The sequence below is a fragment of the Gavia stellata genome, chromosome 3 (genome assembly GCF_030936135.1).
Source record: "Gavia stellata isolate bGavSte3 chromosome 3, bGavSte3.hap2, whole genome shotgun sequence".
Classification (NCBI taxonomy): Eukaryota; Metazoa; Chordata; class Aves; order Gaviiformes; family Gaviidae; genus Gavia; species Gavia stellata.
The window spans coordinates 67972935-67989698 of record NC_082596.1 but is presented as its reverse complement, the minus strand read 5'-3'; the positions used below and the strand labels follow the sequence as shown (position 1 = coordinate 67989698).

Here is a 16764-nt window from a genome sequence, read left to right as displayed (position 1 = left end):
TAGATACTTATGTTTATTTGCTTGTAGGCCATGTGAGTACTGGCAAAATGCCTCATAATCTGTAGAAAAATCAAATTACTCTTACACTTCAATTTAACATTTGTGCCAATGTCAATTATTGTAATGTTATCATACAAAGATATTACAAGTTTTTCTATTCCACCTACCTTAATCATAACCGTTTTTGCTGTTCCCTGTTCCCCAATTAGCAGAACAGCTTTTCCTTGCCTCATGATAGTGTGCATTAGAAAGTCTGTTCGGACACTGTCTACATTTGGAACTAGAATGGAAGTATATGCTGGTACTGAATCTTTAGGGTAAATATATTCAGGGACCTGCATAAGAAAGACATGCAAAAAGTTTGAGACTTTCTACCTGCCCACACAATCACTTTGCATCAGAACACAAAACCAAATGTACTTTATAAAATGTACATTAGCAAAACTTTTCTTCCTGAAAGCCAAGCATCCATTTATAATCAATCAGTGCCTTGCCATGCTCTTCTACAAGGGCGTTAGACTAACAGGGTATTTTCACTCCACTATTCTCTGTTACACGAAGAAAGCTTTTCCTTGCTGGGAGTTCTTAAATAGTAGCATAGGTTCGTAGACAGTAGACAAAGCTAAGATCACTTCTGTTTCACTTCCAAAGCTATTTCAAATGCATGTCCCTACTCTCTGCCAAAGATATTTATGGAGAAAAGAAAAAAATCTTTCAAAAAAGAAACTCTTGAGCATTTGGTAGGGTTAATCTTCCTAACCAAATTATGCAGGGATTTAAATAATAAAATAACATGCCTACTACCGAATATATCTTTCTTGTATACTCATTAAGAAAGCTTAGCATGTCGCAGCATACAAACCTTCTTTGACCAGTGCTCCCACTGGCCACAGGCATTGATACCAAATTCAAACATGGTTTCTTCTCCATTCACAGCTGGAAGTTCCTTCACTGCAGAGTGCTTCCGTAGGAACAGCTCCATTTTCACCCTGTCATCTGGTTCCAAAAGAGCTCCGACTGACCACATTACAGCAAAAATGAACAAGCGAGCAATATGTTCCTTGCTGAGCTGCTTCTCATCTTGGTCGGACAATAAACCCTGCAAAGTAGATGCAATATGTAACTACTGCCCTCCTAGAACAATGCCCCAGCACAAATAACCAAATGAAAGAGAGAAAAACTAAATGTCATATCTACCTGTAGGAGGTCAATAGCTTGTTTGATGTACATACATTCTAAAATTGGCATTTTTGGTGTCACAGCAGAGAAAACAAAATCTATCAGGTCCTGGAAAGGAGAAACATCATTTAAAGAATCTGTTCACCAGTTTCAATGGTATGATTTACTCGTAGATGAGAACCATTTCTTAATTTCAAATATATTCTAAACTTTATTCCAATCAACATTTTTCCCCATTTCTGGGATTATAAATATTCAGACTTAGACCATGAAATTTTGCTAACAACAACATATTAGAAAAATAACTTTGATGTACCACAGCCAGCAGAATTATTCATATGAGCTCCATACAGCAATTTCCTGAAGAGCAATTTGAAGACTGCTTTTCAGTTACATCAGGGATCTGCCATTTGTGCTCTCCACTGGAGATTTTAATCTACCATTGCCATTTTTGTAGCAGGAAGATAAAAGCACTGGAATTGCTGTAATGATACATATATAATGCACAACCTCACCACTATAAATTTCTGTCTATCTGATCTGACTGCACCATAATGTACCTGTCCCTCTTGAAACCGATACTCTCAGTTTTCTGTAGAACCCTGGCAGGATCCAAAGGGAATTTTGCAATTTATTTTAATGGAACCTGGACTTTCCTCAGGGTACTCCATAGTGATGGCTACCATGCCTGCTTTTGCCAAGGGCTCTGCAACATCTTTAGCAAAGTTTCAAATTGATGTAAAGTCCCTCTGAGATTTGCAGTGCAGAATCATTTTAAAATATCAATTGCCATTCATAGTACAGCCTGATGTAAATTATAACCTACTGTCACCTTCATTTAACAATTTTTAATATAATTCCCTCCCTATGGGTTCCATTTGCCTTCATAATCTTTGGAAATCAACACTGCCTACTCATTCTGGGAAGTAAAAGTACAACAGGGACACTATGGCAGATAGTAACTTTGGGGGATTTCCATTTATGTCTCCCATGTCCTGTCAGTGAGAAAGCTAAGACAATTAAGACATTCAATCACCCAAAGATGTAAACAATCACCTAGATATCTTTGAAAAAATCAGTGAGCCTCTTACTCACATACTCACAAGCTTTGTTCCAATTTTTAGTTTACTTTTTTTGCCACTAAAGTTCTCTGAGCCTCTTACCCACATACTCACAAGCTTTGTTCCAATTTTTAGTTTACTTTTTTTGCCACTAAAGTTATCTAAGTACCTTATGCTGAGTATTGGCACAGAAACTGAATCAAGATTTTTACCCATCTTCCTGAGTTCCATCTCACTAGAATACTGGGTAACACACACAACAAAGATATATATTATGAGAAAAAAATCGTCTTAATCTAGAAAAGGGCTCATGGTTAAGCGGTCTGAGAAAGAAGACAGTCTGAATGAGGGCATACAGTCTGAATGTGGGCATACATAGGAGGAGGGAGGCTTAGAAAACAAATATCCCTCTTTTTGTTATTTCTTGTTGACCAGCAAAAGTGCTTCCACCTCTGTGCATAGCTTTTTGCGGCTTTCCCCCTAAAATGTCTGTTTTGCCACCAGCAGTACATAGGGTGCTGAAGTGGCTAACTGAAGGGGTTGTGGGTACCACAAGGAATGGGTAGAAGTAAGACACTGCAAGCAGTGTGGGAGATTCAAGTCTAAAGAAAGACCTTTAAAATTTGGACCTAAGTCTCTCTGAGATTCAGTTTCTTCATCTGTAAAATAGACTAGATGTCTCACAGGGCACTGCAAATTGTTTAATAATTGATTTGAGACACTCAGAATAAAGATATTTCATGATTCAAAGTAGTGTGTCCTTTCAAGAGCCCAATTTTCACCAGAACGAGTTTTATGGTGCTTATGATTCCCATGAGATTTGTGTAATTCTTGTTCGTTGAGTTTATGAAAAAAAAATCAGGTCCATATAGGCTAATATTTTATTATTACTATTTTTAAAACAATACATGGCTGAAACAAGGATGAAAGATCAAGATAGCAATTAGCATTAATTAACTACTTATTGGGGTATTTTGTTTGGAGAGAGGGTGTGGAAACTTAGTTGGGCCATGACAAATACACATAAATTACAAAGAATTTCGATCAGGAATTTGCTATCCCTTAAAAGGAGACCGCAAAATGAAGTCAAGACGGTAAAAACTCATATGAGAAAAGACCCTTTTGCATAGTGTACAGTCATTGTGTTACTGGACTGTAGAATGCTCTTTAGGACAAGAAGTCGGTAACACACTCAAAGGGTTTCAACAAGCACAAGAACAATTAAATAATGCAAAGTTATTAATATTTGTAATATTAATTTGAACATCAGCATTTAAATATTAAAGCTAAGAAACTCTTTGTATTATATATTCAACTCTATGCCCCAGAGGCAATAGCAGCCTTTACCCAAATAAGAGTAGGGTGAGATTTAGTGTGGAAGGAGGAATAAGTTACATCTGTCTACTCTGCTTTTTTTAGGAGACTTCTCTGAAGTCTCCAGAATAGGTCAATAATGGATCCAGGATACCAGATTTTATAAAAAAAGGGAAAGTGAGTGTGATTTAAAAATTACTAGATTTTTTTCATTTAAACAATACATAGACATGCTGAAACTTATGTCTCACATAACATCCACCACTAGTTTGAGCTTCATACTTTGCAGACAAACTAAGTAACGCTACTCAGGTAATTATTTTAATTATTTCAGTTCTTTGAACCTGTCTCAGACAATTACTTCCATCAGCTAAGCAATTCTGTTGCTTACAGGTAGCAGCACCATTCACAGACAAGAAAATGGCAGTATAGCTTCTAAATTTAAGAGAATAGAGATATTAGATGGGGATAGGAGTTTACTTGAAATTACTCCTAAGCAAGAAATGTTGCTGAGAAGAAAGAACTGGGAAAGGGAAGGTGAAAGTCCAGCCCCTCAATCATGCTTTTAAAAAAATCCTGTTGAAATAGAACCTGTTGAAATAGAAAGGACTCAAAGATAATCTTGATTCAAAATGAGGTCATTTTTGGGGCTTTGTTTTTGGAGAGGTTTGGGGGGGGGGGTGTTGGTTTGTTTTAAATTTATCCTTGACTTTTGGACTATCTCCTGCCTTTTATATAAAAAATAATGACTTGCAGTGGAATTTATATTATACGTGAAAAGAATAAATACATTCTTTGCAGTGATTCACAACTGCTATTCTCTGGTGCTTCCTCCTACATTATTGCTACTTGCTGTACCTTCATTAATAATTATTTTATCCAATATGCAGACTTTCCGTGACAAATACTATTTTTATTAGCATAAATAATGAGTTTTTCGTGTGAGCAAACTGAAATTACTATAGCAGTTGTCTTACTTCTATTTTGGTTGAATTTAGATTGATTTCAAAAGGTCTCTATAGGTGTACTTAAAGACTGATTCTCCTTAATTACAGTATTTCCAGCTACAGCCTTACCTTCATTTTCTTCTAAAAATCAGATATTTGTAAGCTGCTTATATCCATGCTTATCTTAATGCTAGCATTAAATTCACCAAGGTCTGTATTTGGGGTTTGACTACCACTGTTGATGCATCTTATTTCATAAATTTTCTTTTAGAATTTTTTTTTTTTTTTAATGTGAGGGAAAATAATAACTGTAGAAAGAGCAACCTGAATACAATAGTAGTGTTATGCTCATCTGTAAAATCACTGTTATCACATCTATTAATTGAGAAGCAAAGATAACTCATTAAAAGTGAAAGAAAACTGACAGCGTGACAGCTTTCATTTACATTTCGATAGTTCCAATGCAGCCTTCAGCACAGAATTCACTTCATATTTCATTGTATTTTCATCTCTCAATCTAATAGAATACGTATTTTTCTGGACTTTATTGCTATTGCTTCAGGCTTGGGTATTTTAAATGTTCAGAGCAAGTTGTAGCATAAAATATAAATAGAATCGTGGCAAAGAAGTAGTAAATTGACCCACATATATATTACTTTGGAAGCATGTTTTAAAATTCATTATCAGAATTGTTTCTCTCGCCGCTGCAGTAAACACTATGTTATATCATTATGTTTTGGAGGTAGAACAAAATTAATAGCTTGTTAAACACTGGTTTTAAAGTAAATAGGCACTGAAACAAAACGAATCTGCAAGAAGACATTTGTTAACATTCAAGGCATTCCAAAACTATATTAATCATTGCTTTTATCATGATATATAAATAAACTTTCTGAAATGTCACTCAAAGTTCATTAAAAACTGCATCTGTAAAATCCAACAACAATGAAAAATATTACAGGAGAAACCCCTGTGAAATCCAACACCAATTACACAATAAAACTGGCAGGAGAGAGCCAATGGGAAAGCAAGGTATATAAGGAAGTTGCATTTGTTCCACAGATGTTGAGGAAATCAGAAGATAATAATGCTGAAAAATTGCAAAGCAGTAACTATTTCTTTAAAAAAATCTGAAGAAAGCATAAGCATTTCAGTGTAACTGAAAACAGTATACTACTGAGATTATGCTTTTAGATCCACTATTGAATACAACCATCCATAATATTAATGAAACCTTTTTAATGATTCATTATGCTAAGGCCAAATGGAGTGGAAAAAACATTCAGAATTCTCCCTTTGGATCTACTGATTGAACATGATTTAGTCAGAGAATGCATCAAAGAGATGCCATCTCAAAAATCTCCTTCGGAACAGAATAATGGATTATAAACTCATAAGAGACGACTATAGTCATCTGTGCTGAGCTTCAGAACACCACAGAACACAGAACTGCCCTTAATTAATTTGAACTATAGAATGTCTTTTAAAAACAACTAATGGGTCAAATGCATTCCTGTTGCAGCCAAAATTGAGAAAGATTCCACCAGAGTGAATCTAGCTTAATTTCTTTCCGAATTTACTTCTTTACATTTAAAATAAACAATGAAGTTTATCCACTCCCTTTATGTATCCTAACAAGAATTAAAATTTCAGTAACAATTACAGCCAAAGAGAATATCTCTGCTTTGCCAACATACTTTATAAAATAATCACAGATTTAACAATTCACTGCCAACTAACCTATGCAGACAAAAAAAGGCATCCAAATTATTAATCTGTTATAGTTTCACTCATTCATTAATGTTAGAGATAATTTTCTCTCTTTGGTTTTTTTTTAAATCCTTCATCCTTACTTTATTACATAAACAAAGAGAAGTAAATAATTGAAAAAGCACTTAGGAAGAAACAATGCTTCATTAAATAAAGAATAAGAAATGCAGTATTTTTTTTCTCAAGTTGTTGAATTAAGTACCTGAAATACAGCATTAAAGCAATTCCATAGGACGTCAGAGTATGCAACAGGTAGCGTTTGCAGCCAAGCTCTTAAAACAGGCTTCCAATCTAACACAGAAGAACTCATGAAGACCATCCCATTACGGGAAACTGTTGCAGGTGAAGCATTGTCAATGTTGTGAGGTTCAAAAACAATTTTGCAACTGGGGGACATCGGTATACGATCTCCATTGGCCAAAGTAAGGGTCTTATTATCGTCCAGAACAGAGTTCAGATTTTCGATCCATATTGCATCAACAGGTCCATCCAAAACTATCCAGATATGCTCACCCTAAAAATAGGACACACACACACACATGCAACTTTACGTACATTGACCAAAAATACACATTTACTTAACGTCAGAGAAAGTACTCTTTGATATAAATAATGAGTCATAATTTGGTGCTGATTAGCTCAGCATGAACTGCAGTTTTTATAATTTGCTCAGTGATTTTAATCCTACTTTTGTTATCCTGTGTCACACAAAAAAGAATATTAAGGAATAGTGACAAAAAATTAATTTGGGCTGCTCTAAGCATAAGGCTGTCCCTTTCTTCCACAAAAGTACATCAGCCAGCCCAGCATCCATCAAGATGGATGAAAACATTTCCCATTAAATACAGTCACAGACATGGGCACACAGTCAGTCCCTGTGGGATGTTACCTAAGTATTTCATGTAAGGCTTCCCATTTGACAAGTGAGAACTGAATGAAACTTCTGAAGATTTGAGCGTAATTATGATTCCATGAAATATCATCTGCAGGTTTGATAAGAGAATTGGGAAAAGCCTATACTGATTTCTTACCGGAGCCTCTTACATTCTGATATAATTAGTGAAATAGAGTGGCAATGACATGAAACCAGACAGGAGAAAATTAACTTTCCTATCCTCACAACAAAACACAAGCAGCCCTTGCTTTTGCATGTCAGTGGTAGGACTACCTGCTAACAGGTATACATGTAAATGTGACTCTGGCGTACACTGAGCTATTCAGACACAAAGCAAAACTAACACTGTATATTCCCATTTGATTTTATAATGTAAGATCTTTCACATAAATGACAGGTAATGAGACCTTATAGAAACAGTATTAAATGTCCTCATTAACTATCATGATATCAATATCCATTACCTTCTTTGCTTTTAAAGTTTTTCTCCATAATGTAGAGAAAATACCATCTGTCCAGTCATTTGTAGCAACATCAAGGGTACCAAACATCTGGGAAGCTGTGATTGCCTTTGGGTTCATTCTCATCTCTTTATGAGGAGCACCACAATCTGTCATTGCTTTCATCAAAATATTAATGCATTTTGTCTTTCCTGCACCAGTTGGACCTAGAGTCATCATACCTTAAAACAATACAAACATGGTTTAAAATGAAATGTCAAAATGTAATGCTACCATGTTCTTTGCATCAATGATCTTTGTTTTATTTTTATAAAAAGCCAATACAAAAAGTTGTTTCTCACTCCTCTTTAAGTTGACTGAAATGGAATTTAAAAATATTATTAAAAGGACTCTATAAATGTCTGCTCTATTACGATAGGCAAGCTTCTGTGGGTCTGTATCCTCCCTCAGGCAGTTCTATTCCTTTTTCTACTTGGAAAACACAACTGCCTTTTGGTGTTCACATGCAATGACATTGACATGACTAGTGGTAAAGAAAACCAGTAATTTCTAAACGTATATAATGAGAATGAGTAGTTCCCAATGATATACAAAATCGAGTGTATCTTTCTGAAGCAAAAATAACAAAAATATGTACCTGCATCCATCCATGCTGACATTTTAATACATTTTTCTTACATAAAAACCAGTTAACAGCAACCACAATTTTAAGTTCATCAGAGTATATACATACTGCCTAAGGAAAAGAAGCCATGCCTTCAACAATAAATTGAGCCTACAGTTGATCCTTTTTAGTTATATTTTCTAAATCAACTATTCAAGAGGCCCAGAGTCTGTCCAAACACAGATGGGGCATTCAAACTGAGACTTCCAAAGTCATCTAAGGGAGCTAGATAACTCCTATTAACCCTAGAGGCAACTGGACAGCAAAATCCTTAGTTGGCTTCGAAAACCTCTTCACTAAAGGTATGGAACAAACAATCACAAACCCAAGTTACAAACCTAATCCAGTACAATGCAGACTGCTCGATGTTTTCTGTAAAACTAAAAGGAGCTGAGTGTTCCCGAAAACAGTTTGGGCGCCCAGACAAACACTTATTCATGCCATATGTTACATATGGGAAGATCTAATGCAAGCCCCTCAATGTTAATGGAACGGCCTTTCTGCTGGTTTCAACAGCATTTGGATCAAAACTGTTATGCAAAAGAGATTTCAGGATCCACACAGAATCTCCATGCATACATGCATGTGTATGTGTGTGCGTGCATGAGCACCCCATTTGCATATATTGCCTCTATTTCAACCAAGAGAAGTCATGCACTTTACAGATTTTTTCCTCGTTACTTGAAATCCCATGGTGACCTCTCCATAAATCCAAGGGTCCATGAGTAGGACAAACAGAAGTCAGGAAAACAGAGATCTTTTTCCCTCCATGCAATAACTTGTGTCATAGAAAGGCCCTGGGTGTCCAAGTGTTAGGCCAGTTGGATCTACATGACCCCTGGCATGACCAAACAGACCAAACAGCTTCTAACAAGAGGCACATTTAATCATGACTGAAATCATTAAAACTTTTGTGGTTCCTATATAGATATAGGTGTTATGATTTGAAATGGAACACTGAACCCAGCTATCTGGATGTAAATTATTAACTCAGCACAGCATTAACCAGTTCTTTGGTCTAACCAATAATCTGAACATTTGAGGCATTAAGCTCTCAGACTGTGCTATGCAAATGAGTATTTCCTTTTATTTGTTCCATTCGTTTAAGCTTACTATTCTCTTACTATGACATGAAAGGGAGAATAAAAAGGATGACATCTTCATAAATCTTTGCTCCTTTAGTTACACTTCCTTTATATTTTCTCCTTCATATAACAAAAAATCTTTAGTTGTTAGAAGTTGAGGGGGTGGGGGACATTTCAAAGTAGGGTATTCTTTTTTCCACTCAGCTATGAATTGTAAACCTGGTTTTACTACTGCCTTTTGTACCTTCCTAGGACAGGATAAACTTTACTCATTAGCCTTTTGTGCACTGTAAAAATATATTTTCATAGAATCACAGAATGGTTGAGGTTGGAAGGGACCTCTGGAGGCCATCTTGTCCAACTCCCCTGGTCCAGCAGGAGGTGGGCTTATTTCTCCTCAGTTGAAATGGCCAGAATTGAACACAAAGAACACCACTTGGAATTATATCACATGCTTGGTAGAATCTATCAAAGTAAATGTTTGAGAGATTTATTTTTTGCAATCTTCACAGCATCATAATCTCACAGTAACATTAAACATGAGCTTCATGACTGAACTGGTCTGAGGGCAACAATTGTTTATAGAACACTTAACAAAATCAGCTGTTTCTGAATTTTAATATATACTCTACATTTTAATTTATTCCATAGTAATTTCAGTCACTGAAGGCCACACTTACATTTCCCATAAAAATGTAACACAACAAAGCTAAAATCTCAGTATGCGTGCATTGCACACCAAAAAAGAATCATAACAGTTTCCTAGCAAAATATCCACATAGGCTTTAAAAATGACATCTGTTCAATTTTGAAATAAATTTTTCGTGAAAATAATCTGCGTTCTGTAGCAGATAATATAAAAATCTATTGCTTTTATGCAGACTCAAAACCTCATCTAGGATGCTAACCATGTCGTACTCGCTGAGTTTCATACAGCTGAATGAGTTTAACTATCCATGGTGGATGATGAATAAGCCCTGCTTTCTCTGCCTGCTTCTGGATGGCTGACTGTAGTTCAGGATACCCAGCTTTATCCAGAGTAATTCCAGGGAATAGGTCATTAATGAGACTCATAAATAAAGGTTCATCTTCATCCACCTGTCAAGGATAAAGTAGGGGGAAATACATTATTTATTCATTGAAATTATTATTACAGCTATAAACAATCTTCAAGAATATGCCATTTAAAAGATGGCAGTAGAAAACCTTATCTTTTCCAAAGCAAATATTATAATTATGAATCAGTTTTATTAAGTGAATTTCATACAACGCAATCACAAGTAGTAATTTCTAAATTAAATACTTAAAGCTTATAAAAATGTTAACATCTTAATACAGTTTTCTTCAATATATACACACATGTTTCTTAATTTGTTACATAAGCCAGCAAGATTTATTCAAATTGTATTTTGCCTTGGATTTTTTATGATTTTTCTCCTTCTCTAAATCACTGAAGCATGCCTATAGGTTTGAATGCATGTACCAATGCGCTGAATAGATTAACATCATTAGCTGAGTAATTGTTTCCATCACAAAACTGGTTCCCAAGGTAAATACACAGAGTCTAGAGGTGCTACAACCTTTCAATTACAGCAATAAAAAGAAACATGAATACTTTAAATAGTAATATTGAAAGAGATTAAACTATACAAGTAGGCGTTAGCTGCTTCCAATTACCTCACTCATTGCAATTCTTATGATGTTCTGAAAAGGCAACAGACTCCCAAGAAGTGTTTAAATTGAAATTCTGCATTAAGAAGGATCTTTAATGACATTATTAAAAGTTAATACAATGTATTCTTCCTCTGTCTCCTAAGACAGGGCAGAAAGAAGACAAAAGCAAGAGCCAATTAGAGGACCAGATTAGGTCCCCTAGGATCTGATGATATTTCCAATGATTTTTTCAGCTAAGGCTTCTGATGTGTTTGCCTCTCTTCAAAAGGCAAATAGTGCTCACACTGTAACTGTATTCTGATTCTCTGCTCACTGATAGACCATATTAAAAACTCCAGAATAATATATCTAACTGCTGAAGAAAAAGAGCTTTTCAAAGTGCATAATAAATACACTTAAAAATGCAAACAAAGTACTCTTTTTGGGAAAATCACCAGTGTTACAGTACCAGTTTGGAGAGGTTCATGTCCCGCAGAACTCTCATTACTACAGTTTTCTCTGGTTCTTTAGGATTAGATCTTTTCACTGCTCCAAGTGTTCTTAAAACAGACAGGATATTTCTAAGCCCAAAGTCGTAGTGAACCTTGAAATAATGCATAAACGCAATTGGTACCACAAAAAATGAAAGATTTTAAAATCAAGAGAGGACTGAAAACTAAACTCATTTAATAAATAACTCTGCCACTGAATTTTTGAATATGATTAATTTCACAGCTCTTCATCTTCTCAACTAAACGTCCAGTTCTGTTGCTATCGTATCCTGAAGATATTTTCCAGTGTTGTATGTTCATACCTGCCAAGCGTCCCTTTTGGTGGTAGACTACCACTTTTACAAGTCATCTGTAACAGAGCTGCATCTTCTGTCATTTTCCTGAATTTATTATTTGCCAGATACACAAACAGCAAACCACAGGTCTTCAGACTGCCCTCTGTTTTCTGCTCGCACAAGGACTGTTGTTATCTTGATATATGGTACTGGGATTCATGACTAAAAGGGCCAATCTTTTGCTGATATAAAGAAACATACTGAAATTATTCAGATACAATTTGTTATATGTAAGCCTATCCTATCCTGTACTTAATGACTTTCTGCTCTGTGGTAGGTTTCATAACAACTTGATTCAGAACAGGATTTACTTCCAACAGCCAAGTGCATCCTAGAGGTGTATCTAACCAGTTTTGGACTAAAGCAGGTATGGGCTGGAATATCTTCCCTTTCACTACAGGCGCAGCTGCATATTTGCAGAACCATACAGACTTATTGACTTAATTTTAGCACTTGCACCTGCACATACAATTCTGTCTTAGTTAACATAGATTTGAAAATATATGTGAACGTTCTGTAATGTGTTTCCTCTTTGACTGTTGATGCAAATCCTACAAGGAAAGCTATCAGGGTAAAGATTTTAAATTATAGTCTCCACTACTACCAGCTGCTTGGAAAACTGAGTGGTAAAGACAGACATGGAAGGAGATAATAAAAATATTCTCATATTCGGAGAATATCTGCTCCCTCTGATTGATCAGAAATGTTTTTGAGATCAAGTGCATAGACTCTTTTTACATTATCTGCTGTGCATTGACCTTGGCCAGCTTCCAGATGCCCGCCCAGCCACTCTTTCACTCCCCCTGCTCAACAGAACAGAGGGAGAAAAGAAGATGAAAAGAAAGCTCATGTGTTGATATAAAGACAGAGAGATCACCAACCAATTACCATCATAGGCAAAACAGACTTAACTTGGGGAATATTAGTTAATTTATGGCCAATTAGAATATATTTGGATGGTGAGAAACAAAGACAAAATTAAAACAACACGTTCCCCCCACAGGCCCCACCCCTATTTCCCAGGCTGACAAATTGGAACAATACATTGAGTACAACCCATAATTTTCAGCAAGAAATAACATTGATTAGGTTTGCAGATGATACCAAGCTGGTGAACTAGACCACAACTAGAGTTCAAAATTACCAAGAGAAATTCAATAAATTATCTATGTATGACGCAATGAAATAAAGACAAGTGCAAAATACTGCACAGATGGAAATATCCAACCACTTCTTCATTCAGTTGAGAAACAAGTAAGGTGCAGAAAGCTTTGCAGAAAAATATCTGACATTAGACTGAGGTCACAAGCTCCCCAATGACATAGCTACAATTATAGTGGGCAATAAAAACAGAAGTGTCCTTTTTAGGACAGTTAAAAAGATATTTCCCTTGCAGTTGGCACTTCTGTACTGTGACCAAAAGCTGGATTCCACACTTGAAGATGAACCCCACTGAAGAGAACTTAGAAAAGAAATCAAATTTATCAGTTGACTAGAAAACATGCTATATCAGGAAGAAGTAAAACAAAACCTACTGTAGAAGTAGGAAGAGCAAATATGTAGGATAAGTTACGATAAAATTCTTCAACATGCAAAAAATACCTTCAAAGAGGAAGACAGAAGGAATAGAAAGGAAAAGAAGTAATGTACTTAATCACAGCAAGGGAGATTCAAGTTAACTTTTAGAGAAAACTTTGTGTAAGGAAAATGAAACTTTGGAACAGATTGCCTGGGAAACTGCAGGCTATCTGTCAACGGAAAATGTTAAGGAGAGTCACAAACATTTATAGCAAATTATTTAGCTAAGAATTATTGTTCCTCCAGAAAGGTAAATGGAAGACCCCTCAAGGCTCCGTCCAGCCTCATTTTCTATTATTGAATCAGGTGCCAAGTTGTTACCAGTTGAAAAAGTTAGATATGAATATTCAGCCAGGTACTGCCAGGAAATCTCATTTGCAGATGGAAACATTAAGACAAAAAGATAAACAACTTCATGTGAAGTTTGGAAGGCAGATTATATGTTGATGACAAAGTCCGATATCATTTAGTAAATGATATGTCGTAGTGAAATATCCAGAATCATGACAAGGGCTGATATATTTCTTTTTCTCCACGCTAGATGACCAGCACTGACATACTGGAATGAGTCCAGCAAAGGATGACCAAGTGAGAGGAAAAGAGACAATGGTCAAAATTTGCAACAGGGGAAATTGCAACGGTTTGCATAAGGAAAAGATTCTTCACAATGAGAATGGTCAAACACAGAAAAGGTGCCCAGACAGACTAAATATCTCCATCCTTGGAGATATTAAAACCTCAACAAGTGCCTTAGCAACCTGCTCTAAAATGACTTGTGTTGAGGTAGAAGTTGGATAAGGTGACCTCTGAAGGTCCTTTCCAACTTACATGAGTCTATGATTCTACAGTAGTGACAACTTTGTTAAATTTGAAGATATACTGTCATACCTATTAGAAAATTTAAAATAAGCTAAAATGACTTTTAAAGACAGGTTTTCTGGTGCATTCCAACTGACCTACATGACAGGTGGTTCAAAGCGACCATCATTTATTTTCCTTAATCAGTCTGCTAGTTTTAAAACTGCTTTGCCTTTCAGGAATGGCACAGAACAGCTAGAATTTACTGGCAAATGTGGATTATGAGCTATTTATTTGCTACATCTTTTAACAGCAGGCAAAAGATTGCACTTGGGTAAAATGGACTTCAGTGGTATAGCTGATGCTCTAGTAAGGAAGAATTAAAAATCTGCAAATAGAAATCTCAACACTAGAAGCATAGTTTGCTATTGTGGGGAAATGAAAAAAGAGGTACCAGTGGTTTTCTCCATATGAAAGCACCTTAAACAGATGATCCTCAAAAAGGGATTATGGCCTCATTTGCTTTCAAGTTTTGTTAGGTTTTTCTTTGCAGTTTCTATGGTTTTCCCTAATCTCAGTGAGGCTCTGTGGAAGGAGGCAGTAGGGAACTTTGGCTAGAAGTCCTATAACAAAGGCAAATAATTCAGCTTTGGGGGCTCTATCAGAATAACTGTTTCACAGGCCTGTGGACACCTTGGGCTACCTACATTTGCTAAGGACTATTCTTTTACTTTTGTATGTTTTTCCTTACTGAAGGAGATGATAGTCAATCGGGTGCCTTTGGCTATTTGTGAGTCAGAGTTCCTCTTTCTACAGGGTCTGCGTTTGTGTGTGTAAAATGTCTGGAGGACTTCATGTATTCCTTCTGGCAAATTCCTTTTAGATTTTGTGGGAGGTAAGTTCAGCTGGTGAATGCTTGTTTGTTGTTATTTTCTTCTGTGGATTTATATAGCATTTGCTGAAAAGAGGCTATGTTCTGCCATTTCCTATTGCATTGATTCTTTATGTGACCATGTTCTTTCCAGTCAACTGCCCAGATACCGAGCAGTACTTACTTCAAATTTAAGATTTACCACTAAAAATTTAGATAAATAAGTTCCACTGGGAAAACAGATTAATATGCCTCTAAGAAAGCCTGCCTGTACTTTATAGTTCTAGTTTTCTGGCTATACAGAAGCCATTTGTGTCCCACTGTACTCTTAGAAATATCTCCAGTTCATGGGACTCCCATATCTAATCAGATGAACTAATTAGATCTCTCTCTACATATAATCACATATTGCATCAGATGTATTTCTCAACCTACAACAAACTTCACAAGGAACTTCAGCAAGTCTTTCAAAATATCCCATTACTACTACAACTAACTATAAATGATGCTGGAGGAAGATAACTCACATTCAAGTGAGGAAGTGGTGGATCCAATTGAAAAGCAAAAGATGCAGTCTGAGGTGCACAAGGGAGACCTCAGGAATAACAAAACAGTGTGGAAAGTGGCCCATCTCAAGTGTATCTATGCAGATAAGGAAGGGCCAAGAAGACAGCATCATGGCAGAAGCTCTCACATTTTTCTTGGGTAACCAGCACAAGTAGGTGCCAATTTGAAGTGCCTGTTCACTAATTCATGCAGCATGGGAGCAAAACATGAAAAAATAGAACTCTGTGTGCAGTTACAGGGCTACAGTCTAACTAGGATGACAGAAATGTGCTGTGACAGCTTACAAGACTGGAGTGCTGCAATGGATGGATACAGGTTCTTAAGGAAGGACAAGCCAGGAGGGCCGGATGGGGAGCTGCCCTTTAAAGAGAAAGAGAGTGGGAATGCTTTGCCTTAGGATGGCTGATGAGCCAGTTGAGAACATTTGGGTTAGGATTAGAGGGCTGATCAACATTGTGGCAGATGTCTGCTGCAAACTTCCTGATGAGGAAGAAACTGATGAAACTTTCTTCCACCAACTGGAATTAGCCTCATCTTTGCAAGCCCTGGTCCTCACTGGGGGCTTGACCCACCCCAATATCTGCTGGAAGGGCAACACAGCAGGGCAGAGGCATTCCAGGAGATTTCAACACTGTCTCCAATAACATCCTCGCAGACAAAATGGTGACTAGACAGGGTGGTCAGACACTTCAACAGCTTGACCAGAGAGGCTGTGCAGTTTCCATCCTTGGACATATTCAAAGCTCACCTAGACAAGATGCTGAGCCACGTGCTCTATTTGATCCCCCTTTGAGCAGAGATATAGGACTTATTGACCTCCAGAGGTCCCTTCCAAACTCAGTTCTTCTCTGATTTTATAATTGTATATAATGGATTTATACAAAAGCAGGACTGTCCAAAGGGCTGCTGACAGGCACAGGCAGGACAAACTAGCATACTACCATGGGTTTGCAGAAAGGTATGCTTCCTGGCTCATATTACAGAGTATAGAATCACAATCCTCAATGTAAACTGCTAGGAGCAAAGATCAGCATAGCTGGCTTCTCTGATGGATACTGGAGAAATGTTAGAGGG

At 36.6% G+C, this 16764-nt stretch overlaps 1 protein-coding gene across 1 annotated transcript in view; it reads right to left on the bottom strand.

Moving 5' to 3' along the window:
* Positions 1 to 16764, bottom strand: part of LOC104264962 (dynein axonemal heavy chain 5-like) — a 183951-nt gene that overhangs the window by 88336 nt on the left and 78851 nt on the right. The window contains exons 44-50 of the mRNA XM_059835976.1: positions 11499 to 11633; positions 10285 to 10474; positions 7631 to 7848; positions 6474 to 6785; positions 1198 to 1287; positions 863 to 1099; positions 168 to 335 (exon numbers count right to left, since the gene is read on the bottom strand). Of these exons, the coding sequence (XP_059691959.1) occupies positions 168 to 335; positions 863 to 1099; positions 1198 to 1287; positions 6474 to 6785; positions 7631 to 7848; positions 10285 to 10474; positions 11499 to 11633 (1350 nt within the window). The remainder of the gene's footprint in view (positions 1 to 167; positions 336 to 862; positions 1100 to 1197; positions 1288 to 6473; positions 6786 to 7630; positions 7849 to 10284; positions 10475 to 11498; positions 11634 to 16764) is intronic.